The following is a 24,724-nucleotide window of genomic DNA, read 5'->3' on the forward strand; positions in this document are numbered from 1 at the left end:
CTGTGTACTGGGCACTTTTCTTTCTTTTTTTTTTTTAGAGTAATAATTTTAAAAAAATATTTCTTTATTTATTTGGTTGCACTGGGTCTTAGTTGTGGCAGGCAGGCTCCTTAGCTGCTGCACGTGTGTGGGATCTAGTTCCCTGACTAGGGATCGAACCTGGGCCCCTGCATTGGGAGCGTGGAGTCTTATACACTGCACCACCACCAGGCATCTTCTAAGCTTTTAATAGTCAGATGACCCACGGTTGGTTGAATCCGAGGATGCAGAACCTGTGGATACTGAGGGTCAACTGTATGCTTTAACCCATTTAATCTTCCCAGTAAAGAGGTTCTATGATTATTCCCATTTTACAGATGAGAAAATAAAGGCCCAGAGAGATTAACAGTAACTCTTGAGACCCACAGCAGAGCTGGGATTTAATCCAGGCTGGCTGTTTCCAGAGTTCATGCTCTTAGACACTGCCCTATAAAATATCTAAATAAATGAAAGAGATAATGAAAGAGATAATTATATTAGGGCTTAGTCATGTAGGAGAAATTATAACAGAGGCTTTCTGTAACAATGTTAAAGGATGAACCACATGCACAGCTTTTTATGTATACTAAACACCACTGAACTGTATGCTTTAAATGGGTGAATTTTATGGTATGTAAATTATATCTTAATAAAGTTTTTAAAAATTCTACAAACCACGAATAAGTGACTTTATAATGCAAACTGTGTCCCAAATGATTGTTTGCTATTTTAGGGATTTCATATATGTCTATGGGTAAAATACACACTTTTTCTGCAGAGCAAACAAAACAAACCTTACTGTTAGGAGACCACTCACTTTATGAAAGAAAATGAAGTAGAAAATTTTAATCCACTACTGTGAGTGGGAAACAATTTTTTTTAAAATTCCTAGCTTCAGGCCTTTTTGCATCTGCCAGGGAAATCAAAGGGCTCTCAGCTCCCAAGATAAATTTCATATTGCAGTCATAATTGTCTCTGTATGTATTGAGGATACACAAACAGTAAAACCTAGGAAGGAAGAGGGTGGAAAGAACACATTTGATTGAAAACATACTGATACCTTTTAATTGCACAGCTTTCTTCCATGCACATAACTTTTATTTTGCTTTCCTTTCTAATCTAAAACTGATTTTAAAGGAGATGGAGAAAGCACTGCATTTAGACAGCTAGTTGTGGCCAGTCTCTTGCTGGGTGCGTCCTCTAGGGCCTTTGAGTTGTACAGCTCCAAGGGGCCAACACTGACACCACAATGGGCAATGGCAGCTTTTCCTCAACACTATTTCTTCGTTTTCGACAAGGCACTAAAAGGAGAGATCAACATGCTGCTATGATAGCTTGGTAGCTTAACTCTGTTTTCATGACCGCTGAAAGATCCTCCTCACGGTCAGTTATCCTCACAAATATGGCCATAGATCACAAGGAGACCAGATGAAAGCCTGGACTGGACCTCAACAACTCGCTCACCAACACAAGAAAAAGTGTTTAAAGTCTTGGCCCTCTAAACCATGGGTCACTTTTATCCTCTCTCAGCTCTCTCTAAAGCGCATGTGTGAACATAGGCTGATATAACCTCACTAAGCCACTTCATACTTTAAAAAACACAGAGAAAATGAAAACAAAATAAATCACTTATTTTAAGTACATCTTGGATCAACATGTCATTATTCAGTTCTGTCGTACCTACACACACACACACACACACACAGGCTATATTTTGGCTCTGTTATTGATAATGGAATCCAGTCCTTTTCTGCCTACCCATTAAACTTACCAGTCCTCTTGATACCAGACAGGCTGTCACCTCCCCCACCCCTTAGATAAGCCTTCCTACTGCAGCCACATGTGTGCAGTTATCTTCCATCAAGTGCCCTAGTATTTCAAATGGCAAGTACCACTAAGCCTAGCAGAGCCTCAGGCACTGCCACACATACTGGTATTGCTCTCTGACTTTTCTCCCTCAATTTTTGTGCTCCCTCAGTCCCTATGATGAGATTTGGGAAACTATACTTATTTGGCCCTTTTTTTTTTTGATCAGTGAGTCATCTAAGCAGGTCAGTTTAGGCCAAAAATAGTCACCTTGGAACCTGATTTATTTGGATTGGCTATAACACTGATTAAAGTAATCAGATAATGGCTTAACTTCAACTTTGTGTTGTGTTACTATAACCTTGAAACAGATGAAAACTGAAACCCCCTAACTATGCAAAGTTTTTTCTTTTGAATAATGTGTTTTTTTAAATTCTCTAGCATCCAGATTTCTATCTGTAAGTATCATTTCCCACTAAAAGGAACCAGAACCCCTAGGAGAAATGGCTGATTCCATGTCAGGGGCAGGTAAGCCTGGAAGAAAATAATGAAGAGGGGGAAGAGCAAGAGGACAGTGTAGATGAAACAAGATTGACATGATTTGAAAACTGTTGAAATTGGGTGTTGGGCACAAGAGAATTCTTTTTTTTTTTTTTTTTTTTTTTTTGCGGTACGCGGGCCTCTCACTGTTGTGGCCTCTCCTGTTGCGGAGCACAGGCTCCGGACACGCAGGCTCAGCGGCCATGGCTCACGGGCCTAGCCGCTCCGCGGCATGTGGGATCTTCCCGGACTGGGGCACGAACCTGTGTCCCCTGCATTGGTAGGCGGACTCTCAACCACTGCGCCACCAGGGTAGCCCCCAAGAGAATTCTTCATCGCATTCTACTTTTGTATATTTTTTTAGTTTTTCCATAAAAAGTTTTTTAAGGAAAGCTAAAAATAATTGCTATTTTGAAAAAAATGAAACAGCAATAGCATGCACATGGTAAACAAAAGTTTTCTTTTTGGGCTTCCCTGGTGGCGCAGTGGTTGAGAGTCTACCTGCCGATACAGGGGACATGGGTTCGTGCCCCGGTCCAGGAAGATCCCACATGCCGCGGAGCGCCTGGGCCCGTGAGCCATGGCCGCTGAGCCTGCGCGTCCGGAGCCTGTTCTCCGCAACGGGAGAGGCCACAACAGTGAGAGGCCCGCGTACCGCAAAAAAAAAAAAAGTTTTCTTTTAATAATGCATAAAGCTATAGAATGAAAACTTGAGTCTTTTTCCACCTAGCCCTCTCCTTAGCATGATCTCAGTAACAACTTCCTAAGTATTCTCAATTAAGTTTCTATGAATATATATTAAAAAATGTAGAAACACATACAGGTATATCAATTTTTAAAACCACAAATGGTGGCATATTATACACATCGTACTACGTCTCATGAAGTTATTTCACTAGCTGGTTTTAATACAATGACTATGTCTACACAATATAATATCATAGATATGCTTTTACATACTGGGCTTCTCTCAAGTTTTTTGATGTAATCAAGAGACAAAAGGCTCACATCTTCACCTTCCTCAAGATTACTTAATAAAAAGAAGGATGGCTAAGGCTGGGGTAAACAGGTTGCAGTCCCTAATCTTAAAAGTTTCAAGTTTAGGTTTCAGTTTGGGGGACACTGTTACCTTGAAAAATGCCTTTAAAAAACATCTCATATTCTCTCCTTACAGATAGGATCTTGAGAGGTGTGGTTGAGAGGATCAATACAAGAATCCTCTTAACCTCTGCCCGGAGGATATCGGGGAGGACTGCAGAAACCTAACCCCTGTGATGAACTCAGCACTACCTCCCTTCACCAGACGGTGGGCAGCCGGACAGAGGCTGTACCTGTTATCATCTTGGTCTCCGGCACCTCGCGTAAGTGCTTTATCGTCTGATACGATGAAGGTCTGTGGAAAGAAAGTTGGGTTTTAAAGCGGTTAACGAGTAAAAGAACTAAAAGAGATGGGTTTAGAGACAGAAAGGTGGCTGTTCTACTGGGTTCTAGTATAGACTAACCCGGGGTGGGGGGACGTACAAGAAGCCACAGAAAAAAACGCGACACATCTGCATGGAGCGTAAATTGCACTCGATTGTTCAACAGGGAGGGACAGTACATATAAAAAACAAAAGTAGCTATATTACGGGACTACAAAACCTCAAATCCACGTGAATTTGCAACACAAAACAGGAAGCCCTGACCCCTCCGCCGTGGCCGGACAGTCCCCACCCCGCCCGCGGGCGGCGAAACTGGGAGCGTCGGTGACTCTCCTGGGTTGCCCGGGGTCACTCAGGCGAAAACCGAACGCGCACAGAAAGGCCGGCTCCCGAGCCACGGCTGCGCCTCGGCTCCGCTGCGTCCCCGCTGCGGGTCGCAGGAGCCCACGTCCTGCCTCCGCCCCGCCCCTGACGTTAGTGTGAGCCGGCGCTTTGTGAACTGTGAACTCCCGTCCCCGCCCACCTGGCCCGCGGGCCCCAGAGCGCTTTCTGGCGCATGGGCGTGGGGCGGGGGCGGCTTTTTCAGGCTGTTCACGCAGAGGCCAGAGGGGCTAAGATGGTGTCCGGTAGGCGCCCCGCGACGGCTTCCTGAAGGGTACGTGGGTCCCGACAGCCGGAGAGCCTGCCCAGACCCTTGTCCCACACAGGTAGGAAGTAGGAAGCCCAGAAGTTCTGAGGTCCGAGGGCCAGAGCACAACCAAGTACGCAGCGGGACGGAACAAATGTTTGAGAGGAGAACGCAGAAAGCGTGGGGAGGCGGAACTCGTTCATGGTCACCGTCTCGCGACGTCTAACTGACGTCGCAGAGCAAGCGCGTATTCTACTTTTTCACCCTCAGGCAGCCTCCTCAGTGTATGGGCCTACCCCTTTAAGCGAGTGATGGACAGTTACTTCGGCCTATCAATTTCCTCGTCAACATCCAATCAGATTTAAACTTACTTCAGCCGCCGGAGGAGTTGGAAGGGGGTAGAAGGAGGGAGTCCTCTCCCTCTCTTTCTCTCTCTTTCTCTCTCTTTCTCTCTCTTTCTCTCTCTCTCTCTCTCTCTCTCTCTCTCTCTCTGTCTCTCTCGCGAGATCGCTGTGACCCGGCCTCTCAGAAAAAAATGCTAGAACATATGGCCCGACTTCCCAAATAGTAGGCTGAAGGACGGGGTCATAAACCAATGAAAGGGATGAGGAGGTTGGATCACCGCTTTCACCGCTCAAGAAGTACCGTTACAGGGCAGACTTTTTGTCCAATCAATGCCTCCAGACTTCGGGTCAGGTGACCATAGAGTGCGGGGGGCGGAGCTACAGTCTGGCGCGAGGAACCGTTAAGATGGACAACGAATATAACCAATGAGGTACTCTGACTAGGGCGTTGGGAACCCAATAACAGTGGTCGGGCGGGCGCCTTCCCGGAGCGCGGGGAGATGTAAAGACAGACAAGTAGTTTTCCCAATGAGACTGTAGAAGAGAGGAGCTAATTGACCAATGAAGACTGCGGGGCGGGACCCTTTGCCGCGGCGGAGTCCAAGATGGCGGCGTGCGGTTCCGCTGTGTGAAACGAGCGCGGGGCGGCGGGTTAATCAGTTCCGCGGAGAAGACCTCCGACGACCCGCTATAATGAAGGGAAAAGAGCGCTCCCCAGTCAAGCCGAAACGCTCCCGTGGTGGTGAGGACTCGACTTCCCGCGGGGAGCGGAGCAAGAAGTTAGGGGGCTCTGGTGGCAGCAATGGGAGCAGCAGTGGAAAGACCGACGGCGGCGGCGGGTCGCGGCGCAGCCTTCATCTGGACAAGTCTAGCAGCCGAGGTGGTAGCCGCGAGTACGACACCGGTGGGGGCAGCTCCAGTAGCCGCTTGCATAGTTACAGCTCCCCAAGCACCAAAAATTCCTCGGGCGGGGGCGAGTCGCGCAGCAGCTCCCGGGGTGGAGGCGGGGAGTCACGTTCCTCTGGGGCCGCCTCTTCAGCTCCTGGCGGCGGGGACGGCGGGGAATACAAGACATTGAAGATAAGCGAGTTGGGGTCTCAGCTGAGTGACGAAGCGGTGGAGGACGGACTGTTTCACGAGTTCAAACGCTTTGGTGATGTAAGTGTCAAAATCAGTCATCTCTCGGGTTCTGGCAGCGGGGATGAGCGAGTAGCCTTTGTGAACTTCCGGCGGCCAGAGGACGCGCGGGCGGCCAAGCATGCCAGAGGCCGTCTAGTGCTCTATGACCGGCCCCTGAAGATAGAAGCCGTGTATGTGAGCCGGCGCCGCAGCCGCTCCCCTTTAGACAAAGATTCTTATCCTCCATCAGCCAGTGTTGTCGGGTCCTCTGTAGGTGGTCACCGGCACCCCCCTGGAGGAGGTGGTGGAGGCCAGAGATCACTTTCCCCTGGTGGCGCAGCCTTGGGATACAGAGACTACCGGTTGCAGCAGTTGGCTCTTGGCCGCCTGCCCCCTCCACCTCCGCCACCATTGCCCCGAGACCTGGAGAGAGAGCGAGACTACTCGTTCTATGAAAGAGTACGCCCAACCTACAGTCTGGAGCCAAGGGTGGGAGCTGGAGCAGGTGCTGCTCCTTTCAGAGAAGTGGATGAGATCTCACCCGAGGATGATCAGCGCGCTAACCGGACGCTTTTCTTGGGCAACCTAGACATCACTGTGACAGAGAGTGATCTAAGAAGGGCTTTTGACCGTTTCGGAGTCATCACAGAAGTAGATATCAAGAGGCCTTCTCGGGGCCAGACCAGTACCTATGGCTTTCTCAAATTTGAGAACCTAGACATGTCTCACCGGGCCAAACTAGCAATGTCTGGCAAAATTATAATTCGGAATCCTATCAAAATTGGTTATGGCAAAGCTACACCCACCACCCGCCTCTGGGTAGGTGGCCTGGGTCCTTGGGTGCCTCTTGCTGCCCTGGCACGGGAGTTTGACCGATTTGGCACCATACGCACCATTGACTACCGCAAAGGTGACAGTTGGGCGTATATCCAGTACGAAAGCCTGGATGCGGCTCATGCTGCCTGGACCCATATGCGGGGCTTCCCACTTGGTGGCCCAGATCGTCGCCTTAGAGTAGACTTTGCAGACACAGAACATCGTTACCAGCAGCAATATCTGCAGCCTCTGCCCTTAACTCATTATGAACTGGTGACAGATGCTTTTGGACACCGGGCACCTGACCCTTTAAGGGGTGCTCGGGACAGGACACCACCCTTACTATACAGAGATCGTGATAGGGACCTTTATGCTGACTCCGATTGGGTGCCACCCCCGCCCCCAGTTCGTGAACGGAGCACTCGGACTGCAGCTACTGCTGTGCCTGCTTATGAGCCACTGGATAGCTTGGATCGCAGGCGGGATGGCTGGTCCTTGGACCGGGACAGAGGTGATCGAGATCTGCCCAGCAGCAGAGACCAACCTAGGAAGCGAAGGCTGCCTGAGGAGAGTGGGGGACGGCATCTGGATAGGTCCCCGGAGAGTGACCGTCCACGAAAACGTCATTGCGCGCCTTCTCCTGACCGCAGTCCAGAATTGAGCAGTAGCCGGGATCGCTACAACAGTGACAATGATCGATCTTCCCGTCTTCTCTTGGAAAGGCCCTCTCCAATCAGAGACCGACGAGGTAGTTTGGAGAAGAGCCAGGGTGACAAGCGAGACCGTAAAAACTCTGCATCAGCTGAACGGGATAGGAAGCACCGGACAGCTGCTTCCACTGAGGGAAAAAGCCCTCTGAAAAAAGAAGACCGGTCTGATGGGAGTGCACCCAGCACCAGCACTGCTTCATCAAAGCTGAAGTCCCCTTCCCAGAAACAGGATGGTGGGACAGCCCCTGCAGCAGCGGCCTCTCCCAAACTCTGTTTGGCCTGGCAGGGCATGCTTCTGTTGAAGAACAGCAACTTTCCTTCCAACATGCATCTGTTGCAGGGTGACCTCCAGGTGGCTAGTAGTCTTCTTGTGGAGGGCTCAACTGGAGGCAAAGTGGCCCAGCTCAAGATCACTCAGCGTCTTCGTTTGGACCAGCCCAAGTTGGATGAAGTAACTCGACGCATCAAAGTGGCAGGGCCCAATGGTTATGCTATTCTTCTGGCTGTGCCTGGAAGTTCTGATAGCAGGTCCTCCTCTTCCTCGGCCACCTCAGACACTGCCACCTCTACTCAGAGGCCACTTAGGAACCTCGTGTCCTATTTAAAGCAAAAGCAGGCCGCTGGGGTGATCAGCCTCCCTGTGGGGGGCAACAAAGACAAGGAAAACACCGGAGTCCTTCATGCCTTCCCACCCTGTGAGTTCTCCCAGCAGTTCCTGGATTCCCCTGCCAAGGCACTGGCCAAATCTGAAGAAGATTACCTGGTCATGATCATTGTCCGTGGTGCGTCTTAAAGTCCATATGTAACTTGTATTTAGTACTTTGACATGGTTCCTGTTTTGTGATGTGTGATGGGATACAGCATTGGATGAAATTTTCTTTTTAATTAGTTGTTTAGTTGTAGCTTTTTTCTTTTTTATATTTTTATAAACTTCTTTAAAATAGAAGTCAGGAGAGTTTAGCTGTTATTTTAAGTGAAAGGGATGCCCTAAAGGTAGCAGGCAAATGGATTTACTTTAATTAGGAGTTCCCACTCTTATGAGTAACTTGTTTCCTCTTTTTCTGCAGTTTTTTTCTTTTTTAACCTTAAGCTTAAAAAAATCCTCCAAGTTACAAAACCAGAAATTTGAAAAGTCAGAATTTGGAAAACAAAGAGCCCACTGACTATATAAAGGTGATAATATACACCTAAAAATGGCTTGATTGGTATGTAGGTAAATAATTCCTGTACCAGAAATGTTGTTTGTGTGGCTGAAATTTGATCAGGGATCTCATTAGTATAAGCTGGTAAATCATACAGCATTGTGATTATTTTATTCAGGTATTTGAGTATTTCTCTTAAAATACATGGTTTATTCCCAGAGAGTTTGCTTTAACATACACATTTTTATCATTGGCTCTTGAGTTCTGTATCCTGTATATGCACTTTTGGTTTGTAGCAGTAACTGTTCAGTAAAAATTGAGGAGTATGTTACAAACCACATATGTCTTATGCTTACACTAGTATGCAGGAAGTGAGTAGGTGCTTTTAAAATCAGAATTCTTTGGTCAGTCGTTGGTGTGTGGTGGTGGTTTCACTGACTTTTTCAGAGAGATGTAGCAGGTACAGTTCTAATTTAATTGTGCATATTTCAAAACTTGTGTTTTTCATCAGAGATGAGTTTTTATTTTTGTATCCATTCAAATTTCTGATTTCAATAATAGAAAGAAAAGTTGTCTGCAGGCTCATAAGTCATCTTTTGTTTCAGTGGGCATTAATCAGCCATAGCTGGATTGCAGATTTTTTTATGTCATCGTGAAATGCCTTTGACATACTCTCCAAATTTTACTTGTATTTTTATTTTCATATTTAAACACTAGCGATGACATTACATTATTGAAAATATTTTGAATATCTTTGAAATTTTGTGTTTATATTTTCACTGGTGTCCAACCACAGAGAATTGAAATGTCAGTTTAGGAAAACCCTTTTTTAGTGGTTTATTTTCTCAGACACCTGGAATTAATACAAAATAATTTAGCCCATCCTGACAGTTTTTTTCCAAAACTGAAGATTATATCAACTTCTGGTTCTTAACAAGGGTTTTTGCTGCTTAACAGTAATGGGTGTTTGTTTTCCTTGTTTGTCTTTTTTTTTCATCTACCCCCACCCCTAGTTTCTCAGGTCATTTGTAGGTATATTTTCCCCCGTGATTTAAATGTTGAGGACTTTAGCTAAGGCCTTTAATATTTAATTATGATTAGAAACTTGAGGACCTTTGGATCATGGTCATGTTTCTAGTCTGTGTAAGTGACTTCTTGAAAGCCTGGCAGAACCCAACTGTTTTCTTTCTGTTATCAAAGCTGATAGTTTTGAAATAGCACCAATAATAACCCAGGGAAACGTCATGTAATTTTTAATTGTCTGTTATGACAGGTGTCTAATGCATGTCAGCATGAAAGCCTCATCACTCTGTGTCATCCTTTTTGGTTTTCACTATGCATTTGTAAATTTTCTTTTTAAGTTTGGAATTTTTTGTATTTTTTGTTTTTAAACTGGAAAAACTAGCCATTTTGAGAGAAGGAAGATACTAGGCTATGAGCACAAAGGTCCTTGGTGTGCCTGTAGGGAAAATACCTGAAATCCTACAATTAAGACTTTTGGTCCTTTTTGCTTTTAAAAAGCTTTGCTTGACATGCTAATGTGGAGTAGACACCTGTTCAGAAACTTATGCAAGTGTGCAGTCTGTGCATAAGTGGGGTCAAAGTACAATTTGTGGCTAGATACATTTTTTCCAGTTTAAATAATCTCACTAACCATTAACTTTTGAATATCTTTTGATAAGATGGCTGGACAAATAATTTTACTCTTTTAGGGAGTGAAGTCCATGACATCTAATTTTACTCTAATACAAAGTGTGTGGTTTTCTTTTTTTTTTTTTTAAGTTGATGTGACAGCTTACCGAAGAGCAGAGTACTGTGGGTTTTGCTCCATGTTTGTTTGAACCTTAATCTGACATTGTGGCTTTTGTTAGATCTGGGCAGTTTGTGCTTCAATGTTTTTGAAACAATGGCTTGATACCATGTCTAAATATATGTATTATAACTAATTATGTTTAGTTTGGTGTGTACCTGCAGAGTGCCATCATTCAGATGAATCTTAATTTGTGTTGCTCATTCTGTTGTGCAGGTTCATAATATTGGTAAACTACTAAAAACTTCAGAGTGTAGTGAAAACAAATGTCTAAAACTATCTGGTTCTAATTCTCATTAGCCAGAATTTCGTAATCTCAACATTGGATGTTCTTTGTAACAACCAATTGTTTCTTTTACTTTAAAAAAATGTATTTGTTTAATTGATTTTTTTGGAACTCAGTTCAAATGAATGGAAAGAATTTCTTCAGGATATCATTAAATGACTTATTAAGTATTACTGGTAAAAAAAAACCCCATCAAACTAATTTAGATTTTTAATCACAACTTCAAAGTTTATGAAAAATTAATCATTCAGCTCCTAGCCAATTTTTTAATATTATTTTGTTGGTTATAACTGGGATTCTTATAAAGGGTTTTCCACGCAAAAAATTTAAATTCCTGGTTTAAGATGTATATTTTGACTCTCATCTGAGAGTAGATAGAGTTTTCCCTTTAAGGATTATATCTTAAAATGTCCATCCTCTGGCTAGTGTAAGCTCTTGTCACATTTTGAAGGTAATATATATACTCTGGACCTTCTTAACTCAGATCATTTGAGATACAATAGTAAAAGTAAGGTGTGTGTTGCTTTCTGAGACAAACACTTGTTTAGTTTTATTTAAAAACTATTTTATGAGCAGGTTTTCACTGACAATTTTTTTGTTGTTTTTTGGCTTTTTGATTTTAAATCCACTTTCTTCAGACAGTGAAATTGCTCATTTGCAGGTACAGCTTGAACTGCAGTTTGGCTCCCTATAGGAACCACTCACCAAAAACTGTGGTAATAGAACTAGGAAATCCTGTTGAGAAGAGGGCCTTAATGACCTTTTTTTGTGAAAAAATTTTTGGAGAGAATTTCTGGACATTTTTTTTCTGTCTCTGCCAAGTGTTTGGTTTGGAGATAGGAGTTAGGTATGAGAACAAGAAGAGAAATGGAGCTGACCCTGTTAACATTCTGGTTATAGTGATGTGACTAAAGGGAGAAAACGATTTCAGATAACCACGGTGAACTGTCTAGCTTAATGAAGAACTTTATATGTATGATGTAAACAGTTGGAAAGTAAAAGTCCTACAGTGTTCTTTGGCTGTTTAGCGATTGTTTGTATGAGGGTTTTCTTAAAAGAAAATAACAGCTGCTGTCTTTGGTAACACAGATGAAGGTGGATTTTTAAAAGGCTTTTTATCTTGACCCCTTTCTACAGTAATGGAGTAGGTCTGTATTGCTCCGTATAAATTACAGAATGAAAATAGAGGGGGTAAAAGTTTGACTAAACTCCACCTTTTTATAGTTTCATTTTTTAAGTTATATTTAGAATATATTGATTATAAATTGATTGTAAACTTGCTTTTTTCTGATATGTTTTACTCAGTTACATGAGTACCAAGGATATTTTCAGTCCTATAATCCTCACTTAATTGCAGTCTTTAAAAAAAAAATCCACCCTATTGTTCTACTTGTTGTCTATTCATACAGTAAATTTATTTCAAGGTTTGTGCCAGTGGGTATTATTGGTGCTTTTTGAAGTCAAGGTGGACTATCCAGGAAGGTCTTGTTAATGTTATGTTCAGCTATAATGGCATAGGGGAAATATATATATTTTTAATATTGTAAACGTTTGTACTGAATAACCTTTTTCCCCTCCCCCCCCGCAAGCAAAACTGGTGAACAACGGATGAAGATACGGAATTCAGAGCTCTAATGGACCTTTTTGAAGAGAAGTTGTGGCTTATGTGGAGTTTACATGGGCCTCTTGATGGAAGAAAGCTAATCTGTTTAGTATTTGTGCATTTTACTAAAATGGCAGCTTAAAGTTGTGTATCTGCTATTGTGATGCCAATGCCGGTGTTTTAAGTGGAAAAAAAATGACCTTGCTTTGTGCTGTGTACACAAGATTTCTGGAAAAGAAAAACCCTTTTTATGGCTCACACAGCTTAAAAGTAGCTGTCACTCAAACGTGCGCTCACAGTTGAGCTGCTTTTGTTTTATTCTAAATAAATTGTTTCTTTTGAGGAAAATGTTTTTCTGCCTGGAAGTGAATTGACGGCAAACCTTTGACCCCTTTGTTTGCAGCTGAGGGGGTACTTGCTGCTGCTCAGATCTTGTATGTCTTGAGCAAGAAGCAGGGAGACCATCATTTTGACTATCACAGTGTGTCAATTCTGAAGGATCACTAGTGTTACTGTGACCCCCTTTGTTTGCAGTGAAGGGGATCATTTGCTTCTCAGTCCTCAACTTGATGAGGAAATGGTGCTGTTTGCTGGCACGCAAGAAGCCGGGGCAAGCACCGTAAGCCTCACCACAGTGCACGAGTCGGGGGCTTTGCTGGTTTGAAGAGCCGGAGTTGCTGAAATTTAAGTTTTGATTTATTTTGTTCACCCATCACGTTTGGCCTTAGTTTCATTTTTAATTTGAAGAAAAGTTTGAAATTGCTTTATCTTGCTCTTAACATTTGCACCAAATTGCCAAAAGAAGGAGAAATGCTCCGCTTGCTTTTTAAATGTTAATGATGATGTTAATAAAGCCTTTCCTGACACATTTGAGGAGCTCCTCCATCTTCAGGGGCTTCTTACCAGAGTTATGCAGTGATGGGTTTAGTTCTGAATGGATGAAGAGTTCCTGAGAGCTAGCGTTTGTAATTAGAACCGTTACTTGGTATCTGTGCCTTATTTGACCTGTGGTTCCACATGCCTTGGATGTGCATGCACCGTGACGGTTTCATAGGTACGAACGCACACTCAGGCCCAGTCACTTCGGTTGGTAGTACAGATTGTGAGGAAAAAATGGAGGCATCCTTAAGGAGGAAAAAGTGTTTGCCTTTAGTTCCTGCATTATCCTGTACAGGGGCTCCTGAGCTTTGGAAGCTGTTTCCAGTACAGGAGAACAACTCCCCTGTTTGCAGCAGGAGACTTCGGTGCACAGTGACAACGCTGGAGTTCAAGAGGAAGCCAGCAGTGCTGCACCATTGGCTTCAGACACCATTGTTGTTTGCCAGTTTTAAACTTAACTAGTTGCAGACGAAGACCACCTTGAAATGCAGGCTTGTTGGGCTTGTTTTGAATTTTAACCTCGGATGGAAGAGGCCTAGTGCTGTCTGTCTCCATGCGGGATGATGATTACTTAGGCAACAGGTGATTATCAACAAAGGATGCCACGCTTATACTCTGCAAGGTGGTGTTCCAGTGGCAAACAGCTGTATAAACTCTTGTAAACAGGTAAGAGGGTTTTTAGAGGTCAAAATGCATTATAATTAATAGGGTGAGGGCTTTTAATGTTTTGGGGTATGTTTCTCTGGTTGGAAGTCTTTAGGTACTCTGCTGCTGTTAACTAGCTTCCTCTCCTCACCAAAGTGTTGTATTAACAAAGTTGCAGGCCAGAACTTTTGTTCTACTTGGTAATGTGATTTTTTTAAGTTTTAAAATTTGAAAAAATTGTTTTAATGTGAGAGCCAAAGTATTAAAATCCTGGTTATGGATTTGGACCTACAAAAATTTGACGTTTTCTCCTAGCCATAGCCTTCACCCTTAGTGGTGATTTAATGGTGCTGGAAGAACTCAACTGGTATAAAAATGTTGCTTATTACAAACACTGATTTCTAAAGCTCCAAGTTAAGAATATTTTAGTATGTATAACAAAAAAGTGTATCATCAGACTGGGAATGACAGATAATTTAGTCAAAATAGTTAATTTTTTTCTTTTTCCACAGGGAGATTTATTTAATTATAAAATTAGGTAGCTACAACGAACTTCAGGAGGTGAATGGGCAGTGTTGAGGAAGATCTAGCTCTTAACCATTTTCATTGTCCATTTAGCCCTGCCAGCCTTCTGAGCCCTTCCAGCCCCTCCCTCCAACATTAATCAAGTGTGAGGCTTTGGCCGCTTAATACAAGCACAACTTCTTAAATGTATAATACAACTTAGGTTTCCTTGCTTTATTTTAAATGGGATCAAATATTTTGAAGAGAATTTTTCTTTTTCATGAGATTTTTGTTTTTCATCTCTTTCCAAAGGGGAAAAGTGAAGTACGATGGTTTTTAGGTTCTCAGTATGTCATTTTCAACAGTTTTTAAAACATGTGCTTATGAGTTGGTAAATGATCTCTCATGTACATTTCTTTAAACAGTTTATTCCTGTTGGAAATGTTAATTTCCAGTGTGTTTTCTTTCTGTGACTACTGAAAGCCCATTAAGTAGTTTTTACAATTAGTAAAAAAATATTTAAAATCACTGTGGCAATTTGAGGAAGATTTTGTTACACTCTACATATTTCTTCATGTTTGGTATCTTTCTAAGATCTCAGGCTTCATCTCTCAAGAAGAAGAAAAAATGTTGCAGACAGGGCATTTGTTTATTTGTATATGAAACCATGTCATGCAAAATGGAAAGATACACAGTTTTTTTGAAACTACTCATGAAATCATTTTATTTCCAGCTACACCATGAAGAAAAAATATTAATTGGGTTGAGTATTAGATCTAGAGTTCTGGTTTTATAAATTGGAAACTGCCCTTTGGAATTATATGTGTGGTTTTTCCAGTGTCTTTTGTATGATCTAAATTTAGGGTTCTACTATAAAGGAAATAGTTCCAAGAACACCCCTGAGTTGACTTGTGCTCATTTTGAAAAGTCTGGTTGTATTAAAATTGAAAATGGGGATTACCCTGAGTTTAGTAAAACAACCTAGATTTTATAAATTGCCACTTCGGTAGCTTAAGGCACATTATTATTTACAAGCTGTTTATCTGAGGCAATAAATTTAGTGCTTATGGCTTGTACAGCATCTATTTTTCTTCTTTGCAATAGGATATATGGTTATGGCTTATCTGACCATCACCACCATTTCCCATTCCAGTTTGCTCTTTTTAAGCTTTCCTGGTTAAAATAGGATTTTTACTTAAAAACTTGAATTATAACCTAGTTATAAGTTCTAAGCAGAGGAGTTTATTGAGTAACAAAATTCCTTCAAACCTCAGACAAGATTGTTGCTAAGAAGCAACCAAAAAGAGATTTTGATTTTGAGGTAAAATTACTTAACATGCTTCTGTACCCAAATGCTGTGATATTAAGCATTCAGGTACGGTTCCTGTATAAATTAAATGCTGGCTGTATGCTAAGAACTAAGATGCTGAGTATATAGAACAAAGTATCAAATAGTCTCTACCCCTGTCAGCAACTTGTACTCTAATTGGAGAAACTAGATATAAACAGGTATATAGTTAAATATCAGGGAAAAAAGTTCATAGTTTAAGACAACTATGAGAGATGTCACAGATCAAATTTGATTAATTGAATTTTTACTGGCCATATGGGTATATGATTGAGTATATGAACTTTAAGCTGGGGTGGTCAAGAAAGGCTTTACAAAATAATTTGTTAGTTAGAGAAGGATACAGAATGGTGGAGGGAGGTTGGGATTGAGATGTCAGGCCAAGAAGCATGAATAATAATAGAAGTTGATACATGGAAAAGATGCAGGCTGAGTCTAGAAAACTAGTAACGTAGTTGGGTCAACAAAATAGGGAGTCCTGAAAGGCAAGCCAGTTTTAGGCAGGTGGGGAGTGAGGATGGATAATCAGTTGAGGGGTGCTGATGTAAAGCAACAATACTGATAGCATTCATTTATTAAATAGCATTCTGCCAAGTCCTTGACAAACATTGTCTCATCCACTTTTCACCACAGACCATAATCTGACAGCTAGTAAGTGATAGAGCCAGGGTTCTAACCAGGCTTTTGTTCTAGCTAGGGCTCTTGGTCACTGTACTGTCATACCTCACTTTTTTCCAGAGGCTGGGATGGGATTAAAGCTGCAAACTTGAGAAAATGTCTGGGTAGTGTATTTCAAACTATAGTGTATCAGCATTTGAGGTTCTTGGGAAGCATACAGGCCCTTGGCTCCAACTCCAGAAATTCTGGGCTTTGTTAGGGCCAACATGGCCCAGGAGTCTTTGTTCTTTTACAAGCCCTCCGGGTAATTCTGATGTAGTCTGTGGTCAGTGGCCATGGGTTGCGCAACACTAACCCACAGAGAGTAGAGTGTTGAAGTTATAAACTTGGGGTAATGTCATATTTAAGGCATGGGAAGGGAAGATGGTGCTAGAAAAGAGGCTCAGGTAGGAGAGCCAGAATAGTGTTCAGATTCTGAAGCTGAGAGGAGCTTCCAGAAGATAAATTCAGAGCTATTGAAGAGACAAGCAGAATGAAACTGCAAATGCCGTGGCATTTATTACTTAAAATTGTCACTTAAGTAATAGTTTTATAGTCATGTAATTATATCTCCCAGGAAGATATTAAATACTAGCTTAGTATTTAATTTTACCTTATAACTGTCTGTGAAGAAGTGTTGCTGTTTAGTTTATGAAATGCTAAAGGGGTACCAGAAAAGTTTTATGACTTGGCTGAGGGGGTACATAGCCAGAAACTGATTGAGGTATCCTTGAGTTTTCAGTTAATCTAAAAAATGATGTGATTGTAGTCTATCTTGAAATTGAAAGCGATTGTAGGATTGAGTGAGGATATGTGTATGTACACAATGTAAGTTGTTTTCCATGAACGAACCATCACTTTTCTCTACTACCTCCTAACTAGGTTACTAATAGGATTGAGATACAATGGAATTATAGGTAAAGTTGAGTGTATCTTTGACTTGTAAATGGTTGAAAGATTTCCCATTTTGAATTATGAATACTTGGTTTGTCTTGATTGGTGTAGCTAATTATTTAATTCTTCAAATATTTAGGTACCTGTTATGTGTCAATTAGTATTCTAGGTCTTGGGAGTATATTGGTGCAGAAAACAGCTCCTTATGTCTCATGGAGCTCATATTCTGATGAAAGAAGGGAGGTAGTAAACTAAGTTAGGGCCTTGTTGCCAAGGACAAAGGGTTTAGATTGTATTCTAAAGCTGAATGCAGTGGAAAGCCATTGGAGGTTTTAAGCAGGGGGATGCAGTGATTTCATCAATATTTGACTACGTGTCTCAGGAAAGTAACAAATAAATGTCTTTCAGATTTCTTTCAATTATTCCCAAGATCTAGAATAGTGCCTCGTATATAATAGGTACCCAAATATTTGAAGAATTAATTAGTTAGCTACAGAAATTGAAGACAAACACAGTATGAGTAATTCAAAACAGGAAATCTTTCAACCATTTACACATCAAAGATAAATGAACATTTCAAATTCTCTGCAAGACTGTGAATATGTTCTTGCTCAGAGATAAGCAGTGTTCTTTTATTTAAATACTGTAATAGAGATTTTATTTCTTCTTCAGGCTCATAATTGTTGACTACCCTGAGGTCTTCCTCCTTGTACATCCTCATTTTCTCAACTTGTCATTTTTTATTCTTTCTCCTTTCAGCAAACTGTCATGACAGTTTACACTATAGTCACATACAGTTTCTGCTATAACACACTGACCGTGTTTTCTATATTTCATAACTTGTAATTTTTCTAGTCGTATCAAACCAAACTTCCATACTAAAAATCAATTTAGAGGGTTTTTGTGGAATGGCTGTCATCCTGTGCAAGCCAGTTACATGTGTGTATACAGTTTTAAAGTACTGAATTAGTATCTGACCTTTCTCACGTAACCAGCAGATTTTCCTTTTACCCAAGCAAGGGGCTTAATGAAAAGCTGTCATGCATAAGCTTGTTATTGCATCTATGTTCAGGGTAGAAATATTATTACAGGTAAAATTAACACTTTGAGGCACCATATACATATACATTTTTATTACATATTTTTGAGGCATATTGAGAAAAGTGTTGTTTGATAAAATTGTATTTTAGCATATAGAAATTGACTGTCAGTAGTTTTACCTTGCTCCCAAGATAAGCATATCGTTTGTGTATATTCTTTTATAGAGGAACAGTTCAATAAATACACTCTTTGGAATTTTTCTGCATTTTGTAGCGGAGGTCTCAAACCTGGCTATGCATTAAAATCACCCGAGGAACTTTTCAGTACCAATAGCTGGGAGTCTCTTGTAGATTATTTAAATTGATCTGGGTACAGTGGGGCTCTGCCAAGGCCCCACTGTTGTTTTAAGTGCCCATGTGATTCTAGTATGTAGCCAGGGTTGAGAACCACTGCCCTAGAGACAAATCTTAAACATACGGACCAACACACACACAATCAGCCTCTTAAAAACTGTTTGAACATCAAAGCGAAAAACTTTCAGTATAATTTGGGTTCAGTAGAGTATGTATATTGTTTAGTGTTCTAGAATTTCTGCTGTTGAAAGTGTGGCCCTCAGACCAGCAGTAATAGCGTCACCTAGAAGCTTGTTAAGAAATGTAGAATTGCAAGGCCTCACACAGACCCACTGAATGGACTCAGATCCCTAGGTGATTCCTCTGTACTGGAAGGTTTGAGAAGTACTTATTAAGATGCAGATACATAAACGTCCTTTGTAGTAAAAATGGGTGATTAGAATCTTATCCCTCATGCATAAGATTCTCAGATTTGTGCATTAGTCAATGACATTTACTTTAAAGATTTAAAAAAAATATTTCAATAAGAAAAGTAAGAACAAGGGTTCATAGGTAGTGAGCTTCTGGTGACCAGAGAATTACCAGAGGGTCTCTGCCACCAAGATAGGGGAGGGGTTATTGTCTATCCTAGTTGGTTGGTTCTTGCTTATTTTGTTACACTTATATTTTTTTCTCTCCCTCCTATTCTGTTCTAGCCCACTCTTTTCATTGTGAGATAGAACATGTTATTTTTTTATAGATACAGGTGAGGATATTTGAGACACTGTACTGATAGGTACCCCATAATTTAGAAAATTTGGTAGAGGTAGGTTCAGAGCTTTCTATGGAGGGGATGGATATGGACAGGATTGAGGAGTGGTTCCTAATTGCTTTTGTTTTTAAATTATTGTATGATAATAACTTCATTAATAAACTGATTTTCTTCACATAGCAACAAGAATCTAATTATGTTAAAGTTCACAGTGACAAATAATAAATATTAAGATTTGTATATATTGAAGGGAATGGACGAATGTGAATGTTCAGAAAATACTGTAAATTGCGTGATATCAATTTAGATACAGAAATGCTATTTTTAATGCATAAGTTTTTATGATAAAAGATTCTAAAATACATTAACCAAGCAACCATGTTGATATCAAATGAAAAATTGCAACGAGATTATTCTCATCCCACAATTTTTTAATTTTTAAATTGGCATATGTGTTTTAGAGGGATTTTTCATTAAGCACAGCAATGTCAGCATCTCTAGAAAACTTTTCTAGGGTTCTTTTATGATTTATAGATTTCTCCTGAGACATGAGAGGTGTTTTTTTATTTTTTAGCGGAGATTTACCTGTATCATTTATTTCTCCTGATAAATTTCATTTATGAAGTTTACCCTCTGCAGTGTTATTAATCTTACTGGAAATTCATTCATGAAAAGGATGAATTCATGTGAACTTTAAGGTTTGGTGGTTGAAAATAGTTTATTTCTGTGATACATGAGTGTTTTTTTCTTTAATATTAGTGGTTTAAAGGTATTTTGAACCTTCAGAGCCACCTTTTCTTCTATTTGCTGCTCCTTAAGTTTAGAGATGTCTGAAGCCCAAATTTAAAAAAAAAATTTTAACACATGGTATTGGATCTACCTCCTCTATTTTTTTTTTAATAGCCAAGTTTAAAGGAGGGAACATTTCTAAGTATAGTAATTGGTTAAAATGTCTTTTTTTCCTCCTGGGTTTCTTTTTAGGAACTACTGACAATCAAAAACCTATAGCCAACTTTGGGATATGGCTTTATTATTCAGCAACTAAAAGATGAGTTCTAATTGGCAGACTTCTGGCATTGGCACTTGTCCTTCTGTTTCTATAGAAACTGGGTTGGAAGTCAGAGCTGCACAAAGGGAAAGGGTAAGTTTCTTCTAAACTCCATATTTATAAACCCATATTAACTGTGGCATGGTATCAGTTTTCACATAAGGATATATACATTAGTGTACTAGAACACAAATATGAACTACTGATTTTTACTTGAGTGGAAACTGACATCAAGTCATTAAATATAATAGGAGGGTTTAAATATGGATTTATTTTTCTCGTGACTCTGACTTCACATTTCTTGAAGCAGTGAACTCAGTATGATAATTCTCACTTTCACTTATATCTCATTTCGGGGTGATAAAATTGGTTTTTTATCCTCTTAGATCTTTATTGTCGTTTTCTGGTAAGTGAAAATTGGGGTATAAAATATGTACAGAGGACATTTAAAACGTCTGCATGAATTGTAAGTCTCTTCTCTGGGGCAAAGTCTGATTCTTTCCATTATAAAACAAGTACTGTACAACTGACTAGTTTTTTAGCTTCTCTCCTCTCTTAGCCAAGCGGGACGAGGTCGTCTGTTGGGCACATACATGTGTTCTCATCCAGGCAGACACCCATTAATCGTAGAACCTAAGACACCTGCCAGTTGGTGAGTTATCTCATTACTATGGCTTCAGAGGACTATGCTGCACAGCTGGGGCATTTAGGCTTGAAATGGTTTAATCAAGTGTGATAAACTCCTCCGATCTACAGGTTGGTGTTTGTAAATAATTTATACTAAACTTTGACTAGTTGGGATATTGAAGGAAGGTAATATTAGCTCTTGTTCTTTAAAACTTATCTATCATTTCCTTGGTCATGAAATACTGCTCTTAAGTGATAGATTTCTCTTTTCCTTGCTAAGAGAATGTTGATGTTGGTTGACACCAACCAAAGAGTGGGACATCTTGGCTTTATTTTGGCCCAAATTGTTAGTTTTGTAAAAATAGTGTAAAAGCGAAAGTTGGAAATTTTTCAGTAGGGAAAGTTAATTCAGTTTTAAAAATTTCACTTCACAAGTCCTTGGTCAGTTAATGCCTGAAAGTGGATTTTCATTAAAACTGTATGCCTCCCTTCCTTAAGGACTACTGTGTATCCTATTTGTTTCTATTTGCTCACTGGAGCTTGAATGATATAAAAATAAATTGAATTTGTGACTGTTGGTAAATGTGGATAGAAAAAACTTTAGTCTCTAGCTGCCTGCTGTCAAGTATCCAGACATCCAGATGTGTCTTTACTCCTTAGTAAGGGTGGCCAGCTTGTCCTGGTTTTAAAACAGAGAGTCGTAGGTCACAGGAACTCACTGATTTCCAGGCAAGCCAGACAGTTGGTCACCCTGTCTTATTCTCTGCATGCCTGAAACAATGTCACTAGGTTGTTACTGATCATCGTTTTGGATAGAAATAGATTTTTACGATATGTTAGCTTCTGTTGGAATGTACCAGAGAGTAAGTTCTTCTTTTTAAAGAAATGATAGTCTTGGGCTTCCCTGGTGGCACAGTGGTTGAGAGTCTGCCTGCTGATGCAGGGGACATGGGTTCGTGTCCCGGTCCGGGAAGATCCCACATGCCATGGAGCGGCTGGGCCTGTGAGCCATGGCCGCTGAGCCTGTGTGTCCAGAGCCTGTGCTCCGCAACGGGAGAGGCCACAACAGTGAGAGGCTCACGTACAGCAAAAAAAAAAAAAAAAAAAAAAGAAATGATAGTCTTATTTGTCTCAGTGATCCTAGGTAATGCAAGCTTCCCTCTCATAGAAATAAAACATGAATTTTATTGATTGATTGATTGATTGATTGATTGATTTATTGCGGTACGCGGGCCTCTCACTGTTGTGGCCTCTCCCGTTGCGGAGCACAGGCTCCGAACGCGCAGGCTCAGCAGCCACGGCTCACGGGCCCAGCCGCTCCGCGGCATGTGGGATCTTCCCGGACCGGGGCACGAACCCGTGTCCCCTGCATCGGCAGGCAGACTCTCAACCACTGCGCCACCAGGGAAGCCCTAAAACACGAATTTTAAGCTGATCGATTTAAAAGGTGATTACAAGGACTTTTGTTGTTTTTCATTTGTGTCCCCATGTTAAGACTATGGGTGATAAATGTGAGACATTTAGGTAGATATTTGTGGTGAATGAGTAGCCAAATGAGGCAAATATATATGTATATATGTCTTAAAGCCTTATACAAGTTGATTCTGTTTTAAGAGAAACACTCAAGGCTTTTAATAAGTATTGAGCTTTGGTTTTATAATGAGGTCCTCAGAGAAACTAGGTTTGGATTTTTAAAAATTACATCTAAAATAAATATTAATATATGGTGTGCTTTTTTTGTTTCTCATGGGTAAAGCCAGTTTTACAATTAGGCAAGTTTATGTGCTAAGGAGCTAATTTTTTGCAAACAAACATAGCATCACACATGTTAATATGCCTAGATTATTTGAAAAATATCACAAATTATTTCAGTCCATTTAAGTATAATTATTGCTTTCATTAAATTTTAAACTTTTAGAAAATCTTTAAAGAAGAAAAGCCAGGGGCTGTGATCTAATCAGCGTTGTTAATTAGTTTTCAGAATTGGCTCCATTAGGACTAGCTTTGTAACTTTAGGCAAATAACTTGGTCTTAATTTGCTTTTGTCCTTAGGTGTAAGACAGGAATATTAATACCTATCCAACTTCCTCATAGGATTGGCATGATGCTCATGAGGTAATAGGTGGGAAAGAACTTTAAAAACTTAAAAGTACTATAAGGGGTTTTATTTATTTATTTATTTATTTATTTAATTTTATTAATTTACTTTAATTTAATTTAATTATTTTTGGCTGCATTGGGTCTTCATTGCTGCGCGCAGGCTTTCTCTAGTTGCCGCGAGCCGGGGCTACTCTTCATTGTGCATGGGCTTCTCATTGCGGTGGCTTCTATTGTTGCGGAGCACTGGCTCTAGGAGTGCAGGCTTTAGTAGTTGTGGTGCACGGGCTCAGTAGTTGTGGCTCACGGGCTCTAGAGAGTAGGCTCAGTAGTTGTGGCACACGGGCTTAGTTCCTCCGTGTGGGTAGAGTTTTAGTATCAGAAATAGTATTTCATGAACAACGTATATAGAAAATTCCTTTTACAGTGGTGGTATGACATTTTCTTAGAGTAAGAGCAGCAAGAAATGGTATCTTAATAGTTTTAAATATCTCAGCGAGTAACTGTGAAGAAAGTATTATTGAACTTTTATGTTCAAATTATCATGCTCTACTAAATATGTGTATTTATAGATAATACTTTATAAACATTTCAACTAATATTTTAGTATTGAGGAATTATAAGTGGCACATACTTAGGCATTACCTTCTTTGGTCAGGGTTGGTGAATATTGGAAGACCTAAAAAAGTTCATTATCTTTAACAACTACATTATTGCATTGTAGCAGATGTGTTTTGTGGCTTTAATTTGTTTGTTTTGATTCTTAGGTACTTTGCATCCTCTTTTTCATTTCAATCTAGATATTAAAAGTTTATGCCAGTTTGAGTTAGAACGAATTTATTATAAGATAACTGCGTACAATTAAATTAGCTTCGTAATCTTGTAACACTGCCAAGAAGCCAGGGTTGTCTGAAGGGGAAAGTGTAGGGTTTTCTGTCAGTTTGTGTTTGAGTTATGACTCCTCTACTTACTGGGTGTTTAATTACTTTGACCTTAAGTTTATTCATTTGTAAAATAGTCATCATAGTATTTTCTTCTAAAGTTTGTGAATATTAAATTAAGATTAAATATAAAATGTGTCTGCCTCAGTGACTAGTATGTATTAGATGCTGAAATAAAGTTCTTCACCAGCCTACTTCTCCAAACACATTCTAAGCCTGTTTGTTTCTTCTTTGTCCCATGGGATGTCTTGAGGGGGAAGGAGATAGAAAATCAGTGTACTCTTGCTTTTCTTGAAACCCTGTATCTGTCCGAGATAGTATGTCTAGATTATGGTTACTTAGAAATGTGTTAACATCTTATAATATTGTTCAAGGGCAGGAGTAAATGAATAGGAACATTTAAAGTTAATTGTTAATATAGTGAATACATTAGTTATGAAGTCTTTAGCTTCCTGTAGTCTAGGGAGTCAGTCTTTCTTGATCCACACCGCCCAGGTTTAGAGGGGCTATTAGCATGGAGTAGGATGAAGAACTGCTCTGTTGTGTAAGAGTCATAAAGCCTCTGTAAATCAGAATTCAACTTGGAGTTCTTTAGTTGGTTCTACTTTTACTGTTTTGTGGGTTATTTTTTTTTTGGCCATGTGGCTTGCGGGATCTCAGTTCCCCAACCAGGGATTGAACCCAGGCCATGGCAGT

General features: G+C 40.5%; 1 protein-coding gene and 1 long non-coding RNA gene across 5 annotated transcripts; one reads left to right on the forward strand and one right to left on the reverse strand.

Annotated features, from left to right (window-relative positions):
- Positions 1-819: 819 nt before the first annotated feature.
- LOC307049298 lies at positions 820-4,363 on the reverse strand. The gene is made up of 3 exons (XR_013810751.1): positions 4,309-4,363; positions 3,696-3,757; positions 820-1,026 (listed from the first exon to the last, which is right to left on the reverse strand). It is a non-coding gene; the product is annotated as an uncharacterized lncRNA (long non-coding RNA).
- Positions 4,364-5,318: 955 nt separating this feature from the next.
- Positions 5,319-12,750, forward strand: RBM15 (RNA binding motif protein 15; the record flags this gene model as incomplete). 4 transcript variants are annotated; one of them, XM_079696693.1, is made up of 2 exons in its annotated part: positions 5,319-8,184; positions 12,647-12,750. In XM_079696693.1, the coding sequence occupies 2 exons, from the start codon at positions 5,319-5,321 to the stop codon at positions 12,748-12,750; spliced, it is 2,970 nt and encodes a 989-aa protein (XP_079552819.1). The 4 variants fall into 4 exon arrangements, with proteins under 4 accessions (XP_079552819.1, XP_079552822.1, XP_079552820.1 ...); XM_079696696.1 differs by lacking the exon at positions 12,647-12,750 and adding an exon at positions 12,230-12,252; XM_079696694.1 differs by lacking the exon at positions 12,647-12,750 and adding an exon at positions 11,463-11,548.
- Positions 12,751-24,724: the final 11,974 nt, after the last annotated feature.

This window comes from Hyperoodon ampullatus, assembly GCF_949752795.1.
Source record: "Hyperoodon ampullatus genome assembly, chromosome: 2".
NCBI classification, from domain to species: Eukaryota; Metazoa; Chordata; class Mammalia; order Artiodactyla; family Ziphiidae; genus Hyperoodon; species Hyperoodon ampullatus.